Genomic DNA, 25,101 nt, shown 5'->3' with positions numbered 1-25,101 from the left:
TTAAAGTCCATACCAATTATTTAATATTGTGGTGTTTCAGATTTTATATCAGTACAAATTTGACTTTCTTCAAGAAGTTTGTCACCATGAACACTTTATTCCTTTGTGCCTGCCCATACGATCTGCAAACATTCCAGGTAATAACTCACCTTGTATATTGGCTTGTGAGATGTATTAATTGTCACATATTTCTCAGGCCAATTAGTATGGGTAGTACTATAAACTCTCCAAGAATAACATCTAGACATTAGATATGAAAGTAGAGAATAGGATATAGATATGATGTTAACAAGGGGTAAGAAAGATCTCCCAGTTTAAACGTCTGTTTATTTCTGAGACCAGGTGGGAGAGGTGATATCTTTTATTGGACCAACTGCTGTTGGTGAAAGAGATAAGCTTTCAAGATACACAGAGCTCTTCTCCAGGTCGATCTTTATTTCTGTTCATCCCAAATATGCCTGCAAATCCAGTTCTAAAGTGGGTCATTTAACGGAAATGTTGGTTTAGTGACCTAGAGTGCTTGCAGAGAGAGAAGTACTAAACTGAAACTGGGTTGAGAGATGAGAACTGCACGAAGAGACGTCTGAAACTAGGAGGAGGTTTGAGAGCAGATGCAACAGAAAAGAAGGAACTTAAAGTTGTGAAGGAGGATGGAAGCTGTATCCTCTTCAGCTGGGGTTAGTGAGGTTTGGTGAGCAGTAACTAGCGGAGGTGGAAGGCTCTTCTGCTCCTGTGAATGTACATTCTGGTGAATGTACATTCAAGCCATTGTGTCTCTAGTATCTATGAGCTGATTAACCTTAGGGAGTAGATCCCCAACAACCTGTCGTTCTGAAATGTAGGTTTCACTACCAATAGGCTGAGGGTACTTATCCTTCAAAGCTAAACTCAGTGTGTATGGTGTTCTGAATGTGGCCTCCTAGTTGTGGCCAGTAGTACTCCTTTCCCCCCCTTTACCAAACTCTCGTATAGACATATATACTGACAAGTGAGAGTCACCTATATCACAAGTAAAGCGCCGTTTAAGGCAGAAGAGGCCTTATGATGCACTGTCTAATCTCCACATCTTTTATGCTTCCTTGGCCATTTCTGCAAAACAGAGTAAGAGAGGAGCATTCTCCCCACCGTCCTTTACATCTGGAACAACTTCTGTAGTCTTGGTTTTGTGGTTAAAGCACATGATTGAGCAGTTTTGCTGTTGACTTTAGTTAAACCTGGATTTCACCTGAGGCTCTATTCCCAGCTGACCTGGGGCAAGTCTCTTAGGATTTGATCCTGCAGGGTGCTGAGCATGAGTATAACTCCCACTGAAGGCGGAGCTACTCAGTATTTCCATGAGTATTTTCCCCTCTGTGTCTTAGTTTCATCATCAGCAAAAGGATAATGTAGTACTTCCCTCACAGAGCTGTGGTGAAGCTAAATGCATTTCTGGTGATAAACTATTGGGAGACTAACATAGCAGGCTTTACAGGAGGGTAAAGTATTAATTATTCATTATTATTGCATTAATATTTTACTAGGAGAAGAGTGGCATTTTATTCACATTTGGTTGAATTGCCTCCAGCCAAAGTCACTTTTGCCAATGTAGATCTTGTGGATCAAACACCATGATTTCTGGTTTCTACATTATTCTGCAAGAATTTCCTATCCAGCACTATTGGCTGGGGTGACTTGGCAAAAGTGCAGTGTGAAAATCTGCCTGTGTAGAGAGAGTACTCTTAAAAAAAAAACTGAAATGTATCTCATAGTTACCTATTCTACTATGCCAAACTGAATTTTAAAAAACCCTATGTTTATCATGCATCCATTCTAAATGAAATAGACAATTATCAAAGGTCTTACTCTAATGCACATTAAAGCCAATAGTAACCTTTCTCTTGAATCTGATGGGCTTTGGATCAAGCATCAAAAGAGGGAAAGAAAATGAAATATACTTTTCACACATCATCATAATGTCATTAATTTGATTTAGTAAAAATGCATGATTCCTGCCTTTTCTTTTCTTTTTTATTCATGATAAATCAAGACTCTGTGACACCTTCAGAATCAACGCAGGAATATCATGCATCAGGTAAGAGCTTAATTTCTTACAGTGCTACATGTGGAGTGTTAGCACTCCACATAAAACTGGGCGTGAGGAGTTTTTATTTTTATTCCCAGCTCTATCACTGAACTGTGGTGGTACCTTGGGGGAGTCATTTAAATCATCTGATGTTTGGATCTCTGTGTTTCAGTTTCTTTAGCTATAAAATGGGGATAATACTTAGATGCTATGCCTCAAAAGGGTGTTTGAAGACTTATTAATGTTTGTAAATTACTCTGAGAACCTCAGATGTCAAGAACAATATATGTAAATCATCATTCATTTATAAATTATACAAACTGCATGATCTTAAGAAATATTTGTTATTGATGTTTGTTAATTTGTTCTGAAACTCACACATGAGCCTGCCTGAAGAATTTTTATCAAAATCTTTATTTCTGGAATGTATGTTAACATCGTTCATTTAAAAATAAAATGAGATCCTTGTCTGTTCTGATCCAGATATTCCAGAATACACCCTGACCAATGAATTTTGTCATAAACATTTCTTAATTGGGTTGCTGCTTCGGGAAGTTGGCTATGCACTGCAAGAGGACCAGGATATTAGGCACTTAGCCTTGGCTGTGCTTAAAAACCTAATGGCAAAACATTCATTTGATGATCGATATGCAGATCAGGTAAGTGTGTTATTTATTCGTTCCACTAATATTTTCATGCAGTGAAATACATTTGAATACTATTCACTCCCCAGTTTACAATAATTTGTTTCTTTGGATTTTTCTCTCTCTCTTAGGATAAACAGGCACAAATAGCAAATCTGTACATGCCTCTCTATGGTATGCTTTTGGACAATCTGCCAAGGATTTACATGAAGGATATTTTTCCTTTCAATATAAATACATCCAATCAGGTAACTTAATGCAATTTTTCAGAACTTTCATATGAATCATTGTAGTTGTTGATATCCCTTACTTCCTCTAGCATTATCAAAAGGAGAGTCCACCCACAAATATAAAGGGGACTGAAGATTTTCAGACTAGAGTTCTAGAAACGCAATCAAGAAGGGAGCGGACACATCATGAGAACTATGGGAGTGAAGGGTGAGGTGAGGGTGGGGAAGGTAGAGAGATTTGCAGGGGGGTTCATATTGAGTTGGCATTAGTGGCAGCTTTCCATACAACACCCACACGTTCAGGTTCATAAAAAGCAGTGCTGGTTTTGCATGGCTCTAGTGGTGAGGCTGCTCTGGCTCCTGAGAAGCAGAAGACCTGGCAGGAAGTCTGTACCACTTCAGTACAGCCATGAGTCCTGACCCTACAAACACTTGCTTAACATTATGCACAGGAGTATTCCTTTGGTGCCAATGGGAACACTGACATGCATAAGTTTAAACACATGCATAAAAGTGAGCAGGATCAGGGCCTTGGTTGTCCATTAGAGGTTCAAGATCTGATCTGTGGGAAACATACTAAAAAATGTGGTGTAAAGGCACTGAGAGAGAGGTCTGAGAGCTGCTTTTTATAATCTTAGTTTATCTCTATTCAGCATTCACTGACCAAATATCAGTGGCTGAGAAATGGGGTAGCAGCATCTCAGGTTAATCACAATGGACCAGATACTGATCTCAGTTGCTCTGGTAGAAATCTGGAGTTACTTTCTTGGAATTTACACCTGCATAGCACAGATCAGAATCCATCCCAGCACTACTCTATAAATCACCTGGTAGGAGTATTGTTTAGAAGAATGCACGTGTGGTCTGCATCTGCCCCTAAGGAGATTAGATGTATTATTTATATGACCGTATTCAGTCTCCAAAAATAGGAGCAAGTGTCTGCAGAATCTATGGCCCTCCTCAGCTTCCAGCAAACCAACCTGTTTCACTTGATAATTGCTAGTAATATTAAAATGCCCTTTTTTCTGACATTTATGCAAGTGGTTTAAGAAGCAAACACATTCTTAGACTTGATCTGTCATATGCAACTCTGCTTATGAGTGGGTTTCATGTTGCACATCTTTACTCAGTGTATTATGGTAAGCCTTGATCTCTTCTGGCTGCCTTGTCTAATCAGCTGAAAGTAGGTTTTTAAGCTCAGTGTCTAAGTGATTGGATCAGATGTACTGTAATTATAAAATTAATGACAGGCTGAGTTTGAGTTTGTAAAAAGTGCTATTATGTAGCTGAGTTCTTGTTTTTGCCCACTTTGAAATGCAGGGATCTAGAGATGACTTGAGCACTGCGGGAGGATTTCAGAGTCAAACAGCAATGAAACATGCAAACTCTGTGGATACATCTTTTTCCAAAGATGTCTTGAACTCTATAGCAGGTACTAAAGAAGTGCTGATAACACAGAATGAGATTTTTGTGTATTTCACCCCATTGTGCTTTCTGCTGAAAAGTATCTTGCATCACGAATATCATCATTAACCCATTTATGTGATATACAGGGAAACAAGTGATCCTGTGTTTCTTCTCCTGTCCCATATTTTTGGATCCATTTTATTTTTCTTCTGAAGCTACCCTACTTTTGTTGGTTTCCTTATTGTACTGCCTCTCGTGATGATGCCAACCTTGCCTTTAGTGTTTTATTAATTCCTAATGTATTCTTGCAATTGCCTCATGCTTTAAAAATATTTACAGAGATTCTCCTGTAATTCTAAAACCTCCATGGAATGGGGAGTTGCCACTTTCTTCACAGTGTATGCTAGGTACATCAAAAAGTCACACTCTGAAGAAGTCATTACATGCTGTACTGCAGGTGTGAATTTTTAATAAGGCAAGCATTTTTATATTTTCAAAATATAATGGAGGGGAAGAAACACAACTTACTTTTGTTTACTTCATCTAAGGCCCATTTCTAAGCTCACTGAAGTCAGTGGGAGGTTTTCTACTGACTTCAGTGAGCTTTGAATCAGGCCTTCATAAAAAGTCATGGGTTTTTTTAATGCCATGAATAACAGCAAAACTGTATCATTTTATTCAACTTGTTGCATGTTTTCAGTACCAAATGTAGTCACCAGTAGCTTCATGACAGAGGTAAACAGTCCAAAGCTGTCCATCTTACATACAACATATTTTTGGTTTTCCATTATTACTATTAGTTTTTGTATCCATACGTATTATTTTAGCATGTTTGCCGTGACTTTTGTTTACAGCCTTTTCATCAATAGCTATCTCTGCAGCAAACCATGCTGACTCCAGAGCTTCCTTAGCAAGTCTTGAGTCTAACCCAAGTACCAATGAAAAAAACAGTGAGAGAACTGACACCTGTGAAAAGGTACATGCGTAAACACTTGAAAACAATTCTTAGAGTTAAAAAGTCTGTCTTGATGCTCAATAAGCCAGTGTGTTTCCAATCCCGCAGATTGCGAGACCTTTGTCTTTGATTGGATCAACTCTTCGCTTCGACAAGTTAGATCAGGCTGAAACTAGAAGCCTTCTTATGTGTTTCCTTCACATTATGAAAACAATTTCAGAAGGTAAAAAAAAAAAATCCCTAAAAAGCACTTTTTTTACTTGTAATATTATAAAATCCTTAGGGCCTCACTAATGTTACGTCTATGCTACACACTGCTTTCAGCAGCATGTGGGATGTGTGTGGCTACACGCTGCAGTGACAAGCAGGCTGTGTCCACACTGGGGTGCACAGCTACATGTGTCAATGAAAGGCTCTGGCAGGAGGGAGTCAACAGGGAAAGGCTCACACCCTGCTGCCAGAGCCTTTCCCCACTGCTGGAGTCTGTGCCTGCAGTGGGGAAAGGCTCCAGCAGCAGGGAGCTGCCATAGTTCTTCCCTGTGGCAGGAGCCTTTCCCTGCTTTCTCCCCCTGCCAGAGCCGTTCCTTGTGGGACACTACAAGATTACATTGTAGCGGGAAGGTGCAGTTTGGATGAGTAGAGAGCCATGTAGGGTATGTCTTCGAGTACAGATCCACACATCAGGTTTGTCTGTATTCTACTCGCCTAAGCCATGCCTCACTGTCTACACTGCTATTAAACCTGTGCTGGGGGGGCTTCTCGAGCACATCTTCTGCATGCAGCCAAAAGAAGCATGCCGTGTTAACTTAGTGTAAAGTCAAGAGAGAATTTCTTCACTGTCTTCAGTTGGCTTTGGATCCTCAGTTTCCAATAATTGCTAAATTCCTATGTTTTGATGTCTGGTTCCAGATACATTGATTTCCTACTGGCAGAGAGCTCCATTCACAGAGATAGCGGACTTCTTCAGTATTTTAGAGTAAGTTCACTCTCTGGTTTGTTTGCTGGTTTGTTAAATAATATTGTTCTCTAGCAGCTGCTGTAGTAATAGTATGTTTTACTCTCTGGGATAAAATTCAGGTATGCTAATGATTAAAGACCATATCATCCTTATGTTGGCTATTTCCAGGGAAAAGATAGGAAACTCTTTGGGGTTTTCCTCACAGAATTTTGTATGAATTCTCCTGTTTGGGGTTGAGATTTGCTGCCACTCCTCTTCCTCATGGGAAAAGTAAGGCCTTTGCCTCCCCAAACCTCCTCCAGAGCTATTCACATTCCATGGGCTCCTAGCCCTGACCTAATTTCCTGTGGCTCCTTCTGAGCACAACTCCTGCAGGCTCCCTGCTTGGAACTGAACCCAGAACCCCCTAACCAGCTCAGCTGGGAAAGATGAGTAAGATGGAACTGACTGGGTCATCATTTACTTAGCCACAAAAGTTCCATAAGATTGGTGGAGAAACTGTCCTCCTGCAGACATCCCCACAGTTTTTTCCCCCTCACCATGCAGGAATCCCAAACCCAGGGAGAAGAGATGGGCAATAATAGAATGGAAGTGATAGTCTCCCCTTCTGTTTCCCGAGTTCTGGGAGATCTTGGATCATTTGCTAACAAAGTGGTGGATTTATCATGGGTGTTATTAAAAAGATCAAGACTCAGAATTTTTGAAATGTTGATGTCACTAAACAGAATCATTACAAAATGTACTTTGTGCCTTTCAGGGTTTGCCTGCAAAATTTCAGATATCTAGGAAAACGAAATATAATAAGGTAATTATTTTTACTTATACAGTGTAGATGACATTATTATTTTAAGTACTACTGTGGGGATTAACACTCAGATAAAAGTCATTAATGTATATCAATTTCATTCTGGAGGCGTCATTCTTAAATATGGTAGCTGACCTACACTTTTTTTTTTTTAATCCTATGAATGTTTGGAGCTCAACTAATATAGCCATTTTCCTAGGCAACCGGGTGGATTACTTGTGATAGTGCATGAAGCTGTAGTAGTTAGACTATCATATTAGGGTTTTCCCAATCTTGTTTTTGAGTGCAAATGCCAGAGAAGAACAAACAGATCCTTCTATTTGTCACCATAGAACTGGGAGGGAACGGTGCTATCATGCATCCATGAATGCTTCAAAAGCATTAGAAACTGAGATTCCCCAGCCCCTAGTATTTGTCTCTGCCCACTATACTGAAGAGCATGAGATCATTTTTCCAGCTGTCAAGCATGAAACGTGCACTTCTGTTTCACCATGTTATGATGCTTCATTTTTCATTTTATGCTACAACAATGAACTTTGCTGTCTGTCATATGTTCAGCAACAAAATGTAGAGTTGCTGTATTAACCAATTCATGCTTTGTATCGTGTTTTGCCAGGTACATTTGTGTTTTTCACTGACATGACCTGATCAGAGGCACATACCATAACAGAGTTAACGTTTATTTTCTCTTAACAGGAAAATAGCTGCTGCCTTTAAGTTTGCTCAGGCCACCCAGAATAATGGAACGCTTAAAGGATCTAACTCATCTTGTCAGACATCTGGTATACTGCCGCAATGGTAATTATTAAGCTTTTAACACCTTAAACCAAATTCAGATCAAAATAGGTCTAAACACAGGGGCTAAAGCTCATTTACAGCCACCTAAAGACCCCTTTACAGTGCCACTTATTGGGTGGCTATGTTTCGCCCCCATCTGGTTACTTCCACATTTACATGTAGTGTAGTCATTTATTATCGTGTCCATTTTATAAGCTAGGTGTATGCTCCCTTTTCCTGGTCTTTTTTCTCCAAATAATCAGTAAATTGTACATTTTAAGCTGAATTTAATTGTTCTATCCTATGGCATCTGAATAAACGGCAGAAGTAAAATGTGCATTGTAGTAATAGCCTTAATACCCACATGAGGGGAAAATCAGTGTGTGTGTTTATAACATATGCTCCCATGTTACCAGGCTTTGCTCCTGCTGGGGAAAGGTTAAGTAGGTTCTGTTGACTCTTCGAGACGGGTGACTTATTGCCTCATCTGAACCTCAGGGAAGTGGGAGTGGCTTTCTAGATAAAGAAGATCAAGGGTGTGGGCTGAATGGCCTGAGGTAGCTACCCTAAGAGCAGCCAAGACAGGAGAGAAGGACTGAAGGGAGTGAATTTCTCACTTTATGTGGTTTGTAGACTTTGTCTAAGAGCAGGCTGGGAAAGGCTGTATTCCCACCGTTCTGTGCTTTTCAGATAAAATTGTTTATCTATGCGCAGCTTATTCAAACCCAATAATGCCCAACATCATAAGCCTATATCATGGCATATGGCTGGAACAAATGAAACATGAGGAAAAGGAAGCATTCCTTTTTCCCCTCCCCCCCCCCCCCCCCCCCCCCCGAATAAGCACTGATCTCATTTCACAGCTGGAACTGGCATGGTGCTTTTGAATTAAAGCATGAAGAGGCCATTGTTTTGCTGCACGTTTACAGGAGAACCAGCATGGTGATACAAAATTAGAAACCCACCATGAATGAGGCATGCTGCAGCTGTTTTAAGCGACTGCTACAGTCTGCATCCTCCCAATGCAGCATTTAGCCCTTTTGGCTGTAAAAATATTTTTAAGGAATGGCAGAGACATATGTTAAGAGAGAAATAAAATATTGTCAAGTATCAGAGGGGTAGCCGTGTTAGTCTGGATCTGTAAAAGCAACAAAGAATCCTGTGGCACCTTATAGACTAACAGACGTTTTGCAGCATGAGCTTTCGTGGGTGAATACCCACTTCTTCAGATGCAAGACTTCTTGCATCTGAAGAAGTGGGTATTCACCCACGAAAGCTCATGCTGCAAAACGTCTGTTAGTCTATAAGGTGCCACAGGATTCTTTGTTGCTTAAATAAAATATTGTTACTTTTCAATGACCCTTCTAACTTTCACTCTGCTTTTGAAGATGTATGTTTATTTATTTATGTTTGCTGACCAACAATATATTTTCATGTGAATGTGGAGCCAGATTTTCAAAGTAACTCAGGATAAAATTTTCAAGTGCTCAACAGTTGGGGTCAGATTTTCACACAGCAGTTCCCATTGCGACACTTGGAACCAGATTTGCAGCATGCTGGGTAGCAAAAATCTGGCCACTGAAAGGGAACTGAGCGCTTTTGAAAGTCTAAAAATATTTGTAATATAATCAAATAATTACCAACAAATCAGAGACATTTTTAGTTGAGAGGAAAGTAGACATAAATGCTCAATTTATTGCTAAAACTGTTAGTGCCTTTTCTGCCTTACTTGTCCATGAGAGGAAAGGCCTCTTCTTGGGCAGGTTACTCCTGGTGGGAAAAGGTAAGGGCAAAGCTTACCCTTTGCTTGTGTGTATTTGGGGGAGATGGGACTCCACTCCCATGGGACATGTAAGGCATGTAAGGCCTTTTCTGTCCACTTACATGGGACATGTAAGGCCTTTTCTGCCTTACATGTCCATGAGAGGAAAGGCCTCTTCTTGGGCAGGTTACTCCTGGTGGGAAAAGGTAAGGGCAAAGCTTACCCTTTGCTTGTGTGTATTTGGGGGAGATGGGACTCCACTCTTTGGGAGAGCAGGACAGGAGATGATGGGGTTGGAGTGGAGCCACCATCTGTGGCATCCTGCTCCCTTTCCCACAATTCTGTTCACCATACAGCCAGCCCCCTCCTCACCCCCAAAAAGAGGATTAGGTAGCACAGCTTAAAGGCCCATATTTTTCACAGTCAGGGTAATTTACCATTGGAACAACTTGGACATGGTAAATTCTCAGTCAGCTGAAGTCCTTAAAGACTGCACAAGACAAGATTGGTTGTCTTTCTAAACAACACACTCTAGTTCAGCCAGAAGTTATGGGGTTGATGCAGGTAAATCTTCCTGGCGTGTGGTATGTAGGAGACTAGCTTGTCATACTGGTACCTTCTGGCCTTCACGTCTACTAAAGAAAGAGGGTCATGTTGAAATGGAAGCTGCGGGGGGTCAGGGTAGGAGTCCTGAGGCACAAACTCTCCACTTGGATGGCTTTTGGCAGCTCTCCTGAATGTTGTGGCTCTCAGAAAACTTGTGATTTTCAGGGAATAAACCTCCTTCCCATTCCATAGTAGGGCATGGGGTTGGAAACCAGGGGGGAAGGTTGAGGGTAACGGTCCCTCCCCTCCTTCTGAAGGTTTGATCATGTGCTAACTGTGCAAGTCAAAACTCATACAGATTCTAGGCCTGTATGCAGAAAATAACATGTGCAGAGGAGAAAATTTTCAAAACTGTGTTCTTAAAGTTAGGCATCCATATTTAGGCAGCTAAATAAAAGGGACCAGATTTTTCAGATGTGCTGTCAGTTCTCACTGAATTCAGTAACGGATGCAGGTTCCCAGTACTTTTGAAAATAAGGCCATTTTTATTTTGGAACCTTTGTATGAATGTATGTGCCTGAATTTGGTGCCCTTAGTTTTAAATGTCTTCTATTTAGCAAAATAGTCTATTGTATTCATTCGCAGAATACAAAAATAATGTATCTTTTTTTATTATCACTGTCCATTCTAAAATCATCAGTCCCCATTATTTATTAATTGTGTTTAATCATTTGTAGTGTTAATAGTTTTCTCTGTATTCTAAACCAACAGGATTTAGCTCAATTCCTCTTCCCTAAAGGGCTGTTGTGTAAACATTGGTTAGCTGGTTAAACCAGTGCTTCTCCTAGTAATAAGTAAATGTTATGATGTCTCCTGTGATCTCAAGAGATCACAAAACATCTGCTTGTGTTATATATACCTTGCTGACTTTGTTCTTCAGCTATATTAACCTGAAATATTTTGCATCCGTTGGTCTCCCTTACGGTCATTGAGAAATACTGCAGATAATTCTGAGAGACATGGAAAAACTATAGGGACATGATAACATTTAAACAGAAAAGGGTGCTTTCTCAATTTCAGGATACATTCTACTTCCAGTCATGATGGCCACAAACATCACAGATCTCAAACATTACCAATAATCCGTGGCAAAAATGCATTTTCCAACCCCAAACTCTTGCAAATGATAGACAGCAGCATGGCAAGTAAGTATGAAGGAAATGAATCTACTTATCTGTCTGTCTCTATCTTAGATTTCTCTATAGAGCCCAGCACCATAATGTATAAGAGTCTGATTCAAAGCCCATTGAAGTCAATGAGAGTCTTTACATTGATTTCAATGGGCTTTGCATCAGGCCCTAAGGGCTGAAATGGAACTTGTATGAATATTAATAGTTGGAATATAGACCTGTAAAGAAAAAAAAGCCAACACTTGCAAACATCAGAACCTGAAGATAGGTACTTAAACACATATTTGGAAAACGAAATTAGCAGCTTGCTTTTCAGAGGTGCTGACTTCCCATGGACTTCAGTGGATTCATACTACCCACATTTTTGCCAAGCTCATTGAATTCCGTGGTAATTTGCACCAGCTGAGAACCTTCACCCCGGAGTGTTGTACAATCAGGTGTGCAACATCTGAAATAGGATAAGTGCTAGAGCTGGTAAAAAATGTGGACTCTTTGCAAATATTTTTAGGAAAAAATTGTCCTGTTTTCCATCAAAAAATTTCAAAATTCTGAATTTTTCAACCATCTTTAATCATGACAAATAAAGCTCTTCAAAATACTGTGTAGCTGTAACTCCTGTAAATTGTCATCTCCTTGCCATTTTCACATCCTGGTGCTTTGATCTGTAGGAAGCAGATTTCATGGAAATGGATGCCTTAGTATTTTACACCGCACTTTTCCTTTTAATCTCAAAATCAAGAGGCAATATTTTGTGTGCTCATTAAGATAGTAATGTATATTGGACATTTAAAAATAACAGGTATCCTTAAAGCATACCTACACATATCTCTATTTAACAATAAGAATGGCATTCTGTGTCAGTGAGAGAATACAGTAATGTGACCTCTCAGAGTAGATGCTTTAAAATGCTTTAAAAAATAAATGTCCATTCTTTTCCCCATCAGCATTGCAACTCACTGGAGTGAATTGTAGCATCAGAATATCATTCTAGAATTATAGCATTTACAGACAAGTCAAGCATTTGCTAACTCACATATGGAACAAATAGTGCCATATTTTAGCAGTCATTGCCTGCCTATGTGAGGGGAGAAGGCTCAGGGATTCTTTCTTCTCCAGTTGCCACCCCCACCGTGTTTTTGTGCTGTGGACAGCCAGAATTCTAGTGTTTGTACTCCCTGAATGCAAGGCGAGGCAGAGTTTTAGTTCCAGCAGTGTTAAGATACCCTAAACAGGTGAGGACAGTGTACCATTCCCTTTTTGCACAACTAACATCTAAAGGTGGATGCTAAAATGAATGCACACTGCTCACTTATATATGTAATAATTATTATGTAAGAGTTCACTTTCCCCATGTCCTCTGAAGGCAGCCTGCATGCCCTTGTCCTTTACGGGTAGAGTGCATCCATCAGCTACTAGTAGTTTAATGCCCTCTGCACACACAGCCTGATGTACCCTACAGTTAGCCCTTAACAGACCTAGAGGATACAGATAGACAGACCTGAAAAAGATACGTAACTAGTGGCAGACGGTGTGACAGGAAATGTCAAGTATACATTTGTTTATTGCACATAATTTTTTTCTGAGGGAGATGTGATGATAGGATATAATTCATTGTTCAAATCTTTTGTCAGGCTGAATGTAATCTCTGATGAAAAAAGCAAACCAAAAAATAATATTCTGCCAAGTTGAAAAGTTGTTACAAAATTAACAAAATCGAAGCAAGCAACCTTCTTTCCCCCTTTAGCTTACGTGCACACTTAGGAATGAATGTTTGTACTGATTTGGGAAGCAGTTCTTGATCTGATTGGAGGGTTATTTATCTTGATACTCACTTTGTTGTTCTCTTCCCACTTCTTTTGCTACAGGCAGCTCCAATGACACAGACATTGTACACTACGCAGACACAGAGGCAAATATTGCCACAGAGGTTTGCCTCACCATTCTTGACCTACTGTGTCTTTTCACTCAGAACCACCAGGTATTTTCTATTGTTGCAAATTCTCCTTGAAATGGTGTCATAGGTTTGAACAATAAGAGAATTTTAAATAAGGTTCAAAATGCCCATGAGTACATTACAAAGAAACAAATATAATGCCAAATCATTCCATTGTTGAGGGGTTTTGGTGGGGTGAAGGAAGGGGAGTACTAAGCCCCCATGCAGGTACTGGCCTAAAGTGTCCTGGATGAGCAGAAGAGCTAGGAAAAGGGATGACCCATGGAAACAGCATCACTTGCTACGGTGTGATGACAGTAATGCTTTGATCTCATATAAACCGGTCATTAAAAAATCTCCATACCTTTACAAAGGTGGGTAAGTATTATCCACATTTTAAAAATGGAGACACTGAGGCACAGAGAAGTTAAGGCCAAACTTTTCAAACTTGGGTGCCTAAAACTTAGACTGCTAACTACTTACTGAGGCATCTGAATAAAAGGGCTGGTCTACACTACCGCAGCAAGTTGACCCAAGTTAAGCTACTTCAGTTACATGAATAACATAACTGAAGTAGATGTAGCTTAGGTCGACTTACCATGCGGTGTCTACACCATGCTGTCAACAGCAGATGCTTTCTCACCGACTTCTCTTACTCTTCTCAGAGACATGGAGTACACAAATCGATGGGAGAGCGCTTTGCCATTGATTTAGCATGTCTTCACCAGACCTGCTAAATCAACACCTGCTGTATTGATTGCAGCAGTGCCAATCTACCGGTAAGTGTAGACATGGCCAAAGTCATCTGAATTTCAGAGATGCTGAAATAGCTTCTACTGAAGTCAGCAGGCGTTGTGGATGCTCAGCACCTCTTAAAATCAGGTCACTGATCAAGACATTCTTGCAATATGGATTTAGAAGTCTAACTATAGGCATTTAAGTTAGAAAATGTTGGCCTAAGTGACTTGCTCAAGGTCACGCAGATAGAAAGTGGCAGCCATCAACAGAGCCCAGTTCTCATAAGTCCCACTTCCCTGTCTTTAGTGGTATGTGTAGTAGTTGGTGTTAATGAATAGGGAGAACAAGCAGTGGAAAACAATGGTCCGATATTACTGTAGGTATGAAGAGCCCGCAGCCCATGCAGAATGCCTCACATTGCTCGTAACCTCTACGCACTTGTAGGGCTGACATTAAAGATACTACCACATTTGGACACATTAGGACTTGGTGCAAAAAAACCAAAGGAGCCATTTTCTGTTCTATTATTACAATATTACAATCTTGTTTGTGTGCTAACTTTTCAGAGACAACTCCAGCAATCTGATTGCCAGAATGCACTGATGAAAAAGGTCTTTGATACCTACCTGCTCTTTTTGCAAGTCAACCAGTCGGCAGTAGCCCTCAAGCATGTCTTTGCTGCCTTGCGGTTGTTTGTGAGCAAGGTAACTATACCTTTTATTCCATTTGAAAGCTGTTACATAAGGTTGGCAGGGCGGTGCAACAAATCCAACTTTGTGGAGGATTTCACACTTTAAAGTGCTTTCTGTCTCTTCATTTCATTGGTATTTAGGGATCCGTGTTGAAAAAGACCATCTGATTTACTATCTGCAGTTTTGTAGGTACAAATAATTATGGGAGTATTTTCTAACCCTTAGACGCTGAACTACCTCACTGTGCCTGGGAACCAGATCTAAAAGCTACAAAATCAGAGCTGGAGTTGAGGACATTTTTAAAAAATAGTCAGGATTTGGCAGATGGATTATAGTGATGACTGAGGAGAAGTGGGAGAAATGCTACTGTAATTTTGTAACATTAAACAAAATGGATCTGATTGTCCAGTCCCTTGCATGTAACACAGTAGTGGAGAAAAGTTTAAGCTACATGCCATTCTTCCAAAATGGTTGTAAATTGCAAAAAAAAAAAAAAAGAAAAACAATATGGTCATGCCTCTTCCAGCAACATAGCTCAAAGGCCAAAGGAAGCATAAGATAAACCAGTCACAGCCTGCTTTAAATTACACACCAGACTTCCAGGAGCCAGAGGAGCATGTGCAGTGGCAGGAGAGTAAATATCTAACATCATCTGATCCATCCACCCCATTGCCTTCAGGGGTTGTGTTCTTTCTCCGAACGTCTGTAGGCATATTGATCTCAGTAGTGGCTCCTGTGGGAATAATAATCTCTATAGCAATCTAGATCTGCGCCAAACATGCTTATCTTTTCCCTAGTCTCATTCCTTCTGTTTTCTGCTGTCTCCATCCTGTGATCAGTAGCTCTCAACGAACAGAGCCACTTGGACCTTTACACCCTATACTCTCTGCCATCTAATGCTGTTTAGACTGTTGGCCACAGGGGGAACACTGGCTTAATGTGACATAAAAGCATAGTAATCAATAGAAAGGAGCGAAATTTTTCAGCAAAATGTTTTCTGGCAAAAAATATCAGATTTGGCAACACTGAGATGTTTTATGAATTCATGCCAATTCCACCAAATTGTTTGTTTTGAAAATAAACTAGTCCTCTCTCCTTACCTCCTCCCCTTCCCTTCGCCCCCCCCCCCCCCCAAATAAGAATGTTTCCATTTTTGGTTTGAAATAACTTTTTGTTTTGAAATTTATTTTAAATTTCTTTAAATAAATTCAAAAAACATTTAAAAATGCTCAAACTGAAATATTTTATTTCAGGTCAACTGAAACATTTAATTCAATCCAAAATATTTTTTTTAACTTCTGGATTCACCAAATATTTTGAATTTTTTTGTTTTCAGTCCAACTGTAATGAACTTTTTCAGCCTTTTTAGACTGCTGCAAAACACCCATTATTTCCCCAGCTGTAGTGCTATTCCAAACTTTTTTCTCCTCACTGGTCAGCTTTTATAATGGTGTCTGAACTCTCCCCAGTCCCTTTCACTATGCTATTTTCGTTGCAACTGCTGCACCTCACTATGCTTTCAGTGCACATGATGTTATTTGTATATCAAATACAAATTTGGAAAGTCAATTTGACTGATGCTTTGTACACAACAGGATTTGATTAATGCTTTGCACACAACTTGCACACACTGTTTTCACTTACTTCCATTTTTACACAGAAGAGAATGCTTAGCTAGTGGCAGATGTTTTTGCTAGACACTGGTGTGTCTGAGAGAGAGAGGCTTGTTTTTAATGAAAGTTTGACACAAAATATGTTGATTCAAAATGAACGTAGCAAGGAGTGGGAGAAGTGCTAAACATTTTGACATTTTTTTCTCTATAGTTTCCTTCAGCATTTTTTCAAGGGCAAGCAGACATGTGTGGATCATTCTGCTATGAAATCCTGAAATGCTGTAACCATAGGTCACGGTCAACTCAAACAGAGGCATCTGCTCTTCTTTATTTTTTCATGAGAAAGAACTTTGAATTTAACAAGCAGAAGTCTATAGTCAGGTCCCATCTACAGGTGAGTGAAGTGTAAGATGCACTTTAAACAATGTATACGGGCTATATAAAATATTCCACTGAAATGACTCTTTCAATTCTGCAAATCACAATTTCTCTGTGTCATTCTAATTTTTCTGGCATGTCGGAAAACATTCGACCATATTCACCAGTTCATTCCAGCTGTTTTGATTTGTGCTGGTGATGCAAAGCAGCTGTAAACTTAGCTAACTGGCCAGTTAAATCAGGTTTATGGCTTCACTGCATCACAGGCACAGCATGTAGCAGTTGGAGCATATCTGACTCAGTGTGTCACCAGTGTGGGCTTAACTTACATCTCCAATTTTACAGTAGTGTGATTCAATCAGTACAGATGCATGGGCATAAAACTGGAGTAATACAGTGATGAGACAGGATCTAACATTTTAAAACAATTATAAACACATAAAAGACATTTGTTATTTATATTTATGTATTTGTTTATATTTTGTCTTGATAAAATATTTGTGGAAAGCCCTTTTCTCTCCTCCTGTCAGTTCCAACTCTTGCTGATTTTTTAAAACAGGGAATTAAAACTATGTCCAAACTTTGCTTTCCTTTAGTAATCATACATTGTTCTTTTTTCCTCTTCACCTATAGCTCATCAAAGCTGTAAGCCAATTGATCGCAGATGCAGGGATTGGTGGATCTCGGTTTCAACATTCACTTGCAATTATAAATAATTTTGCTAATGGAGACAAGCAGATGAAAGTAAGAGAGGTTTTGTGTCTATCACTGCCTGTTATAGATGACTGAATGATAGGAAGAACTGATTCACAAATACTTTCATGAATAAAAGGACTGACTTCGTTTTATAGTGATTCATGGTTCATGTTATTATTTTGTCAAGTAAATGTTTGTGAATCCCAAAATCTTAATAAATATAACACGAATGTTTGTTCATCTGAACTTATTATTTGTTATTCACTATTTGTTATTCTCCTTTTGAAAATGTTTCACTCATCCAATCATGGAGCAGAAATTATGCCGTATGACAAGTGAAACACCATGAATAGCATGTAGTTGACGTTAACAGTTCCCAAATGATATTTAGGCTAGAAATTACTCTTCCAACTATTTAGCAAATACTTATGAATAATAAATATGTTTAATAGAAAATCCAGATTTGTTTGTGAATAATTTGCTAACCAAAAATAAGGGGCTTACCTCATAATAAGTATTATTTTAATAACTGTTTAGACCCCACTCTGCTAAATATATTAGAAAACAGTTTTAAATCACAACTTGTGTATTTTTATAAGCTCTTGTCAAATGCTTTTCAGGAAACATTTTCAACTTTATTCTTATGGGGCTTACTCTCCTTTCACTAACAGTGGTGTAAATCAGGAGTAAGTCCATTGAAGTCAATAGTTACACTGATGTAAAATTAGTGTAAGTAACATGGGAATCTGGCCTGTATTTTATTTTGTTAAAGGGCATCTTTGATCTGCTAATCTTGTATCTGTGTGTTCTGCTTTTGTAGCATTCTCAGACCTGCCAATCAAAAGAAAGGCACAATTTTTTTTTCTGTATCGTTATGCTCTCTACACCTATGCAAAAAAACAAACAAACAAAACCCCACAGCCCTGAAAATCAGAATTTATTATTGCCCATCTCAAAAAAAAAAAAACCCAGCAGAAATGACATAAGTTTTGGGTTTTTTTGAGGAATAATCTATGATCTGGCTGATAGGAAGACCAAATTTTAATCTTGTGTGGTTTGAAATGGCTATGGGCAAGACTGAGATACCATTTTTCACACTGAATACTACCTTCTGCCATTGACGTTAGTGAGGCTACCTATGGAGTAAGGTATTACTTGCATCAGTAAGTGTATCCAAATCTGGCAATAAATTTAGCAACCCTTTACAAACATATGGTCGTATTTTCACTTGTTACCCCAGCGTCAGTCCATTGACTTCAGTGGAGTTACTCCATATAGACAGTGGTGTAACTGAAATCAGAATATGGACTAGGGTTTCTAATGGATGCTGTGACATATCAGTAAATAAATGGCAGAGAACTGTTCAAATATGTAAATATAATGGGACTATGAGTGTGATCTAAATAGGAGTCTATTCATTGACTTCAGGCCCAGTCAGGGGTGATACTATAGTTTAACACAATAAAAGTATGGCTTTGTAGGCCTTTTCAATGATTCATTGCTTATCTTTTCCAAAGAACAGTCACTTTCCAGCAGAGGTGAAAGACCTGACCAAACGCATCAGGACAGTTTTAATGGCCACAGCTCAGATGAAGGAACATGAGAAAGACCCAGAGATGCTTGTAGACCTGCAGTACAGTCTAGCAAACTCGTATGCCAGTACACCTGAATTACGAAGGACTTGGCTTGAAAGCATGGCCAAGATTCATGCTAGAAATGGAGATTTATCAGAGGTAATTTACGTAAGACAAAGAAATCAGTCTGTATTTAGATTGAGATCTACAAATGAAAAGCACTCTATAAAAGCTTGGTATTTTTAATTATGAGGATGATTATCTAAGCTAAATGTACAGTTTTCCTCATGTGACTAAAATAAGATGTGGACTGGGTTGAAGAATGCCTGAATATGCTGTATATTACAGGCTATATACCAGGGATTAACCAGGACTAGCTGACACATTGCTGAGCATGATTTGTCTTTGTCTACAGTGACCACAAGGCCATTGTCAGCTTCCTGTTAGCCAACTCAGCTGTTAAAATCATGTTTAAACACAATGTAATTTCCTAATGAAGACAAGACTATGTAGTTTCCATTCCCTTCTGGGTTGTTTGTTTTTCAGCACAGGATATGATCTGGGTCATAGCACAATTTTTTCTTTTGGGCAAAAATGTTATTTGTATTAAATTGATTAATTGAACCCCAAGATCTTAGCCCAATAATACCTTGTTTCCAAAGTAACCATGTATTTTCTATGGGTTAGATCCTGACGCTCTTGTTTAACCCGTGCTCTATACGTATGTAGGCGAAACTCCTATTAAAAACAATGATAGTTTTGCCTGAGTAAGGACTTGGTATTTGACCTATGATTTCTTCAAATTGTCAAACTAAGTTTGTTTCCCCTTTTCCAAAACATATTCCGACAACGAAGAGGGTTTCTGACCCTCAGCAAACTAATAATGTAAGATCTGTGGTGTACTTTAATATATTTATATGGTCTCTGGTTTCAGGCTGCTATGTGCTATATCCATATAGCTGCCCTCATTGCAGAATATCTGAAAAGAAAGGGTAAGTTAAATGTATTCAAATGCACTAATTAATGTAGAGAATTATACAACTGAACACATTTTTGCAACTGTTTCACTTCATTCAGATCACATTTGTTTTCTTTTCAAGCTATCCTGCTGCTTGTACCCTTCACATGTGTTTAAGATATGAGATTAGTAAATTCTTATTGTAACAGCAAAATAAAATACATATTTTATACATAAGAGGTTAATTGAACGTTTAGCTTTTTAGTGCTAAGAGAATGCTTAATTTGTTAGTGTGTCATTATTAAATATGCATGTTATTAACACATACCAGTAGCACTATACTAATAACATCTTACACTACCATAGGTTACTGGAAAATGGAAAAGATTTGTACCTCACGTATGCTCCTGGAAGATGTTCAAGTCTCTGATAGTAATCTGTTACTAACTACTCACAATGGAGGAAGTGAGTGTTCTAACCATGCCTGTTTATGGGTCAAGTAACATCATTTAGAAAATCGAGTTACTACTCTTAAACTGATCTAGTGAAAGAAGATGTTCTCAAAAGGGGAAAGAATTATGTTGCATGATTATGTTTTTAATAGAAAGCAGTTAATACTAGGAAATATTGTGTGATATTTTTCTGATGCCCATTTTGGTTGGACTAATTAATTATCTCGATGAATTGTACAGTATGTCACTAGTTAGTGTTTACCAACAACAAGCCATTCTGCTACTGATCCATGCAGGGAACTCCTACTTTAGTCAGTGGGAGTTTTGCACGAAAATACGTCATTATAGGATCCTACAATTTTCATTTCAAAGTGAGATAAACTGCTTAAAAAGGACAATATTATTAAACAATTATACATCATCAGTGTTCAATAACAGAAGTAAAAATAAGACCTTGATTGTACAGTCAGAAAAAATTAACATCCAGATAATGATATTGTACATAGTATACGATGGACAGCTTTTTAATTGGAGTTCATTTTCTTCCTTATCATATGATAAAACATTAAAGGCCCAGTTCTGCAGGGTGCAAGAGTATCTCTTGCAAGATGGTGCATGCCTGTATGTGCCACATCAAGTCCAATGGATTCAAGTCTTGCAGGAGAGACACTGTAGATTGTATGATTGGGGCTTAGGCCCCTCCCTCCCCGCCCTCCTTTTTTTTTTTTTTCTTTTTTTACAGTTTATGATAAATCAAGTTTTATGGTTCAACCATTTATTTAGTGTAATAGTGAAATGCCCATGCAGAAAAAAATATGTGATTACATTTTGGATGAAATTCCTTGACTTTGTTAGGACTTTTGGACCCTAATCCCCAATTGGGTGACTTTTTCCGGCCACAAGATTTTTATGGCTACATAAAATCACCTCATTTCAAGGGGAAAAATAAAGGAAAAAAAAGAAATGTTGCAGTTACTGTAATGCTGCTCCTCTCAGAATTGATGTTCAAATTAATATATTCAACTTCCCAATCATTTGCAAAACCATTTTCAGAGTTGACAATAATATCTTTCCTTCTCACATTAACAGAGAAAACCCATTAAATGCATCGATTAGGGCTAGAATCTATTAAAAGGAAGAAGCGTTATTTTTTTTTTATGTAAAGCCTTCATTTGTACCAAGCCTGAGATGAATGGAGCCATGTAAAACTCCTACAGAATGTCATTTTTCTGAGGCTTATATAAACATCATGTGTGTATCTGGAGAATCAAGGTAGCAATGAGACTGATCCTGCTCTTATTGAGGTCTGTGACAAAACTCCCATTTGACCACAGTGTGAGGAGGATCAGGCCCAATATCTGATTGTCTACACATAATTGCTAGTCTAGATTATTTTACTTAGAGCATAGCAGAGAAATAAAAAATATGATTTTTTTCTTTAATTATATTGTTCCTCTGCCAATCTCTGTTAGTTTATTAAACTTACATTTCAGGGTTGTTCTCAGCATGAGCTAGCTCTATTGGCACAGCTTCCATAAAGAATTGCTTCTGTGGAAAAGAGAATAAAGGCACAGCTTCCATAAAGAATTGCTTCTGTGGAAAAGAGAATAAATATCGGGGGTGGGGGGGAATAAAGGAGAGAATAGTCTGATAGCTCATAAATGGTGAAGTCACATCATCTGCAGAAGTGAAAGGAAATGTGTTAAGGGAAGTATGCTTTTCGTCAAGGGTGGGGAGTGTGTGGGAAAGTCATGCATGTAAAGAATGAACAGCTTAAGGGTAACGTCAAAACTCAGAGGCAGTAAAACGTCAAATAAGTCAAAACAAATAGTAATAGCAACCCCTTTGTGGTGTGTGCCTCTGTGTTTCTGTGCACAGTGGTATAGTATATTTCACTCTACATTTAATAAATTACCGCCCTTCAAATTTTTCTACTGTTAAACTTAACCTCACATGTTTCTGAAGTTTGTCTTAACATCACCTTCTCTGGCAGATTTTCCTTTTAAAAAACACTAAGGTATTAGTGGCCCAAAACACTATGGGCCAGATTCTGCCAATCTTACCCTTAGTGAGTAATACTGTATTTTGTACATAGTCTAGCTGAAAAGTACTGAACTACTTACATGCTTAATTTTATGCACTATGAGTGCTCTCATTGACTTCAGAAGGATTACACATAGTGTGTCAAGTCTTTGTAATATGTAATATGTAAGTCTTGGCAGGATAAGGGCCGATTATACTAGTCAACATGAGTAAGGGTGGCAGACTCTAGCCCTGTAGTAATGCTATTGTACCATTACTGTAGAATACTATTTTCTATGTGTAGTTTTATATGGTTTGGCAGAGTGATACAACACAAGTGGAGTTGAGGAAAGGAGAAGGTTTCTCTGAGATCATTGCCTTATGAGTACATATTAGTGTATCTGCCTAGACAAGTGGATTTATGCCACAGAGGGAACTTTGAATTTATGACACATTATTCTATCAGTTCCATTTGTGCCACTCATCACTTTGATTGTAAAAAAATAAAAAAGTAATAATCCTAGCCATATAAAACTAGTTGCCATTTTACAACATCCTATAGCCTTTTAAAATCCATGGTTATACAAGTATTAATTAGCATTTTCATGGCTTGTACTTCAAGGCTTATTTTCCATGGGATGGCCAGCTTTTCTAAATATTACCCCAAACATTAAAGAGGAAGGAGCTATGAAAGAAGATTCTGGAATGCAAGATACTCCATATAATGAGGTTAGCAATGGTAGATTTAAATAATGTTGTTCTGTATTCTTTTAACTTTATGACTTTAAGGTTGGGGGAGGGGGGTTAAGCTATTTATTTATTTAGGAAGTGTTAACCAGGTTATAAATCCTTGTCATGTAAATATCAGAAGCAAAATAAAATCAAAGTGAGTTGTGGTTTAAAGAGACATTATAAAGGAATATAGTAACCAGATCTCTCTATTTAGAAGAATGTTACCATGTTACAGAGCATCGTTACCACAGCTGTGACATGTCATTTCTAGTAATTTTATTAAATGGGGTGAAATCTGTCTACGCAAATTTAACAAATCAGGCAAGTCTATCAAATGTTAATATACCAAAAAATTGAAAAGGTGTGATGGGGGTTTCTGTAGGTACATGTACTTTGAGTATTGAATAAAAGATAACCAAATATCTAAGTATATATTTGTCCTCTGTCTGTTTTGCTGGGTATGTAATTGATGTGTTAATTTTTCTTGAACAACCACTTCCCATATTTTGGAACCACTGCTCTATGGTTGGACTAATTTTTTCTTTTTCCAGTGAGAGGCTACCAATAGCCAAGCAGCTACAGTAGAATCTCAGAGTTACGAACACCTTGGGAATAGAGGTTGTTCGTAACTCTGAACAAAACATTATAGTTCTTTCAAAAAGTTCTTTCAGTTCTTTTTACAACTGAAAATTGACTTAATACAGCTTTGAAACTTTACTAAGCCAAAGAAAAATGCTGCTTTTCCTTTATTTTTTCGTAGTTTACGTTTAACACAGTACTGTACTGTATTTGCTTGTTTTGTTTTGTTTTGTATCTCTGCTGCTGCCTGATCGCATACTTCCAGGCCAAATGAGGTGTGTGGTTGCCTGGTCAGTTCGTAACTCTGGTGTTTGTAACTCTGAGGTTCTACTGTACTAGCAGATGACAGATGAATTCTTCGTTTCCTTTTGTGTGACCATTTCCACCCAGAATTCCCAAAAGGATTATTAAAGGATTATTTGGTAATGAATAGCCAACAATTTGTGATATTGGCTACAGATTACATCCAGTACTCTCTAATGACTGGAGATGCCCACCATACATGCATAAAATCTCCTCTTTCACCACAAGTTTTTCAACATATAGCTAGCTGGTGTGAGGTACCACTGAAACAGTGTCTTAAAGAAATTTTCTTTTATTGTGCTATGAGGTTGCTGGTACTCTTTTCAAGATCAAACCTCATTACTCTGGGGTAGTTTGTTTATCCAGGTCCTTTTCCCAGCATGCCACATATGGACTTTTTTTTTATTTGGATAGTTTTCTGTAAAATTTGATGTAAATTAACTATAATTTTTCTTTCCTAATTCACCTGATGCCGTTACGTCTCTTAAAATTAGCTTTCTGTATAAAACAGTTTTTCTAGAAAGTTGAGAACTATAATGCCTAACTTGAAAACACTGGTACCACAGGAGAGTGGGATAGTCAAAGATCGTTTTTATTACTAAATAAGTTAGAAAAGTTTCTTTACTGAATAGGGGGCCAACTGTATGTATTCCATGGCTCGCCCAATCTTTAAAAGTATCTGGTTTGTGATTTGGGTTAAGATCTGAATTATTTGCAATGGCTGTTATTGGTGAGGGAAAAAGAACTTGTCTTTAGTTCTATCCCAAACCTATAGTGTAGCCTTTGCTAAAAGATATGCATATGTTTCTGGAGGGCAATAACATTTTTATATGATTCCTGCGCACATTATAAATGTGATAAACTATATTAAGAGATCACTTTACCCAATGCAGACTCTTTTCACCTAAAATATGGCAACTGTTTAACAATGCACAATAAAGCCACAAAAACATCCAATTTAAATAACTGGGGTGGAATTTTAGTTTGACCAATTGTAAAATACCAGAATTGGAATATGAGGAGGAAACTCTGACTAAAACATCCCTTTTTATTACTAAATAAGTTAGAAAAGTTTCTTTACTGAATAGGGGGCCA

General features: G+C 38.3%; 1 protein-coding gene across 1 annotated transcript in view; it reads left to right on the top strand.

Annotated features, from left to right (window-relative positions):
* Positions 1 to 25,101, top strand: part of DOCK10 (dedicator of cytokinesis 10) — a 226,471-nt gene that overhangs the window by 177,299 nt on the left and 24,071 nt on the right. The window contains exons 30-48 of the mRNA XM_045030918.1: positions 41 to 137; positions 2,027 to 2,071; positions 2,546 to 2,721; positions 2,838 to 2,954; positions 4,257 to 4,368; positions 5,198 to 5,319; positions 5,407 to 5,521; positions 6,208 to 6,274; positions 7,014 to 7,061; positions 7,758 to 7,859; positions 11,227 to 11,351; positions 13,202 to 13,314; positions 14,574 to 14,711; positions 16,524 to 16,706; positions 17,324 to 17,434; positions 18,904 to 19,119; positions 19,895 to 19,952; positions 20,285 to 20,383; positions 23,015 to 23,121. Of these exons, the coding sequence (XP_044886853.1) occupies positions 41 to 137; positions 2,027 to 2,071; positions 2,546 to 2,721; positions 2,838 to 2,954; positions 4,257 to 4,368; positions 5,198 to 5,319; positions 5,407 to 5,521; positions 6,208 to 6,274; positions 7,014 to 7,061; positions 7,758 to 7,859; positions 11,227 to 11,351; positions 13,202 to 13,314; positions 14,574 to 14,711; positions 16,524 to 16,706; positions 17,324 to 17,434; positions 18,904 to 19,119; positions 19,895 to 19,952; positions 20,285 to 20,383; positions 23,015 to 23,121 (2,151 nt within the window). The remainder of the gene's footprint in view (positions 1 to 40; positions 138 to 2,026; positions 2,072 to 2,545; positions 2,722 to 2,837; positions 2,955 to 4,256; positions 4,369 to 5,197; positions 5,320 to 5,406; positions 5,522 to 6,207; positions 6,275 to 7,013; positions 7,062 to 7,757; positions 7,860 to 11,226; positions 11,352 to 13,201; positions 13,315 to 14,573; positions 14,712 to 16,523; positions 16,707 to 17,323; positions 17,435 to 18,903; positions 19,120 to 19,894; positions 19,953 to 20,284; positions 20,384 to 23,014; positions 23,122 to 25,101) is intronic.

Source organism: Mauremys mutica, chromosome 9 (assembly GCF_020497125.1).
Source record: "Mauremys mutica isolate MM-2020 ecotype Southern chromosome 9, ASM2049712v1, whole genome shotgun sequence".
NCBI classification, from domain to species: Eukaryota; Metazoa; Chordata; order Testudines; family Geoemydidae; genus Mauremys; species Mauremys mutica.
Note: the sequence above shows the minus strand (reverse complement) of the source record. Positions and strands in the feature narration are given on the sequence as shown.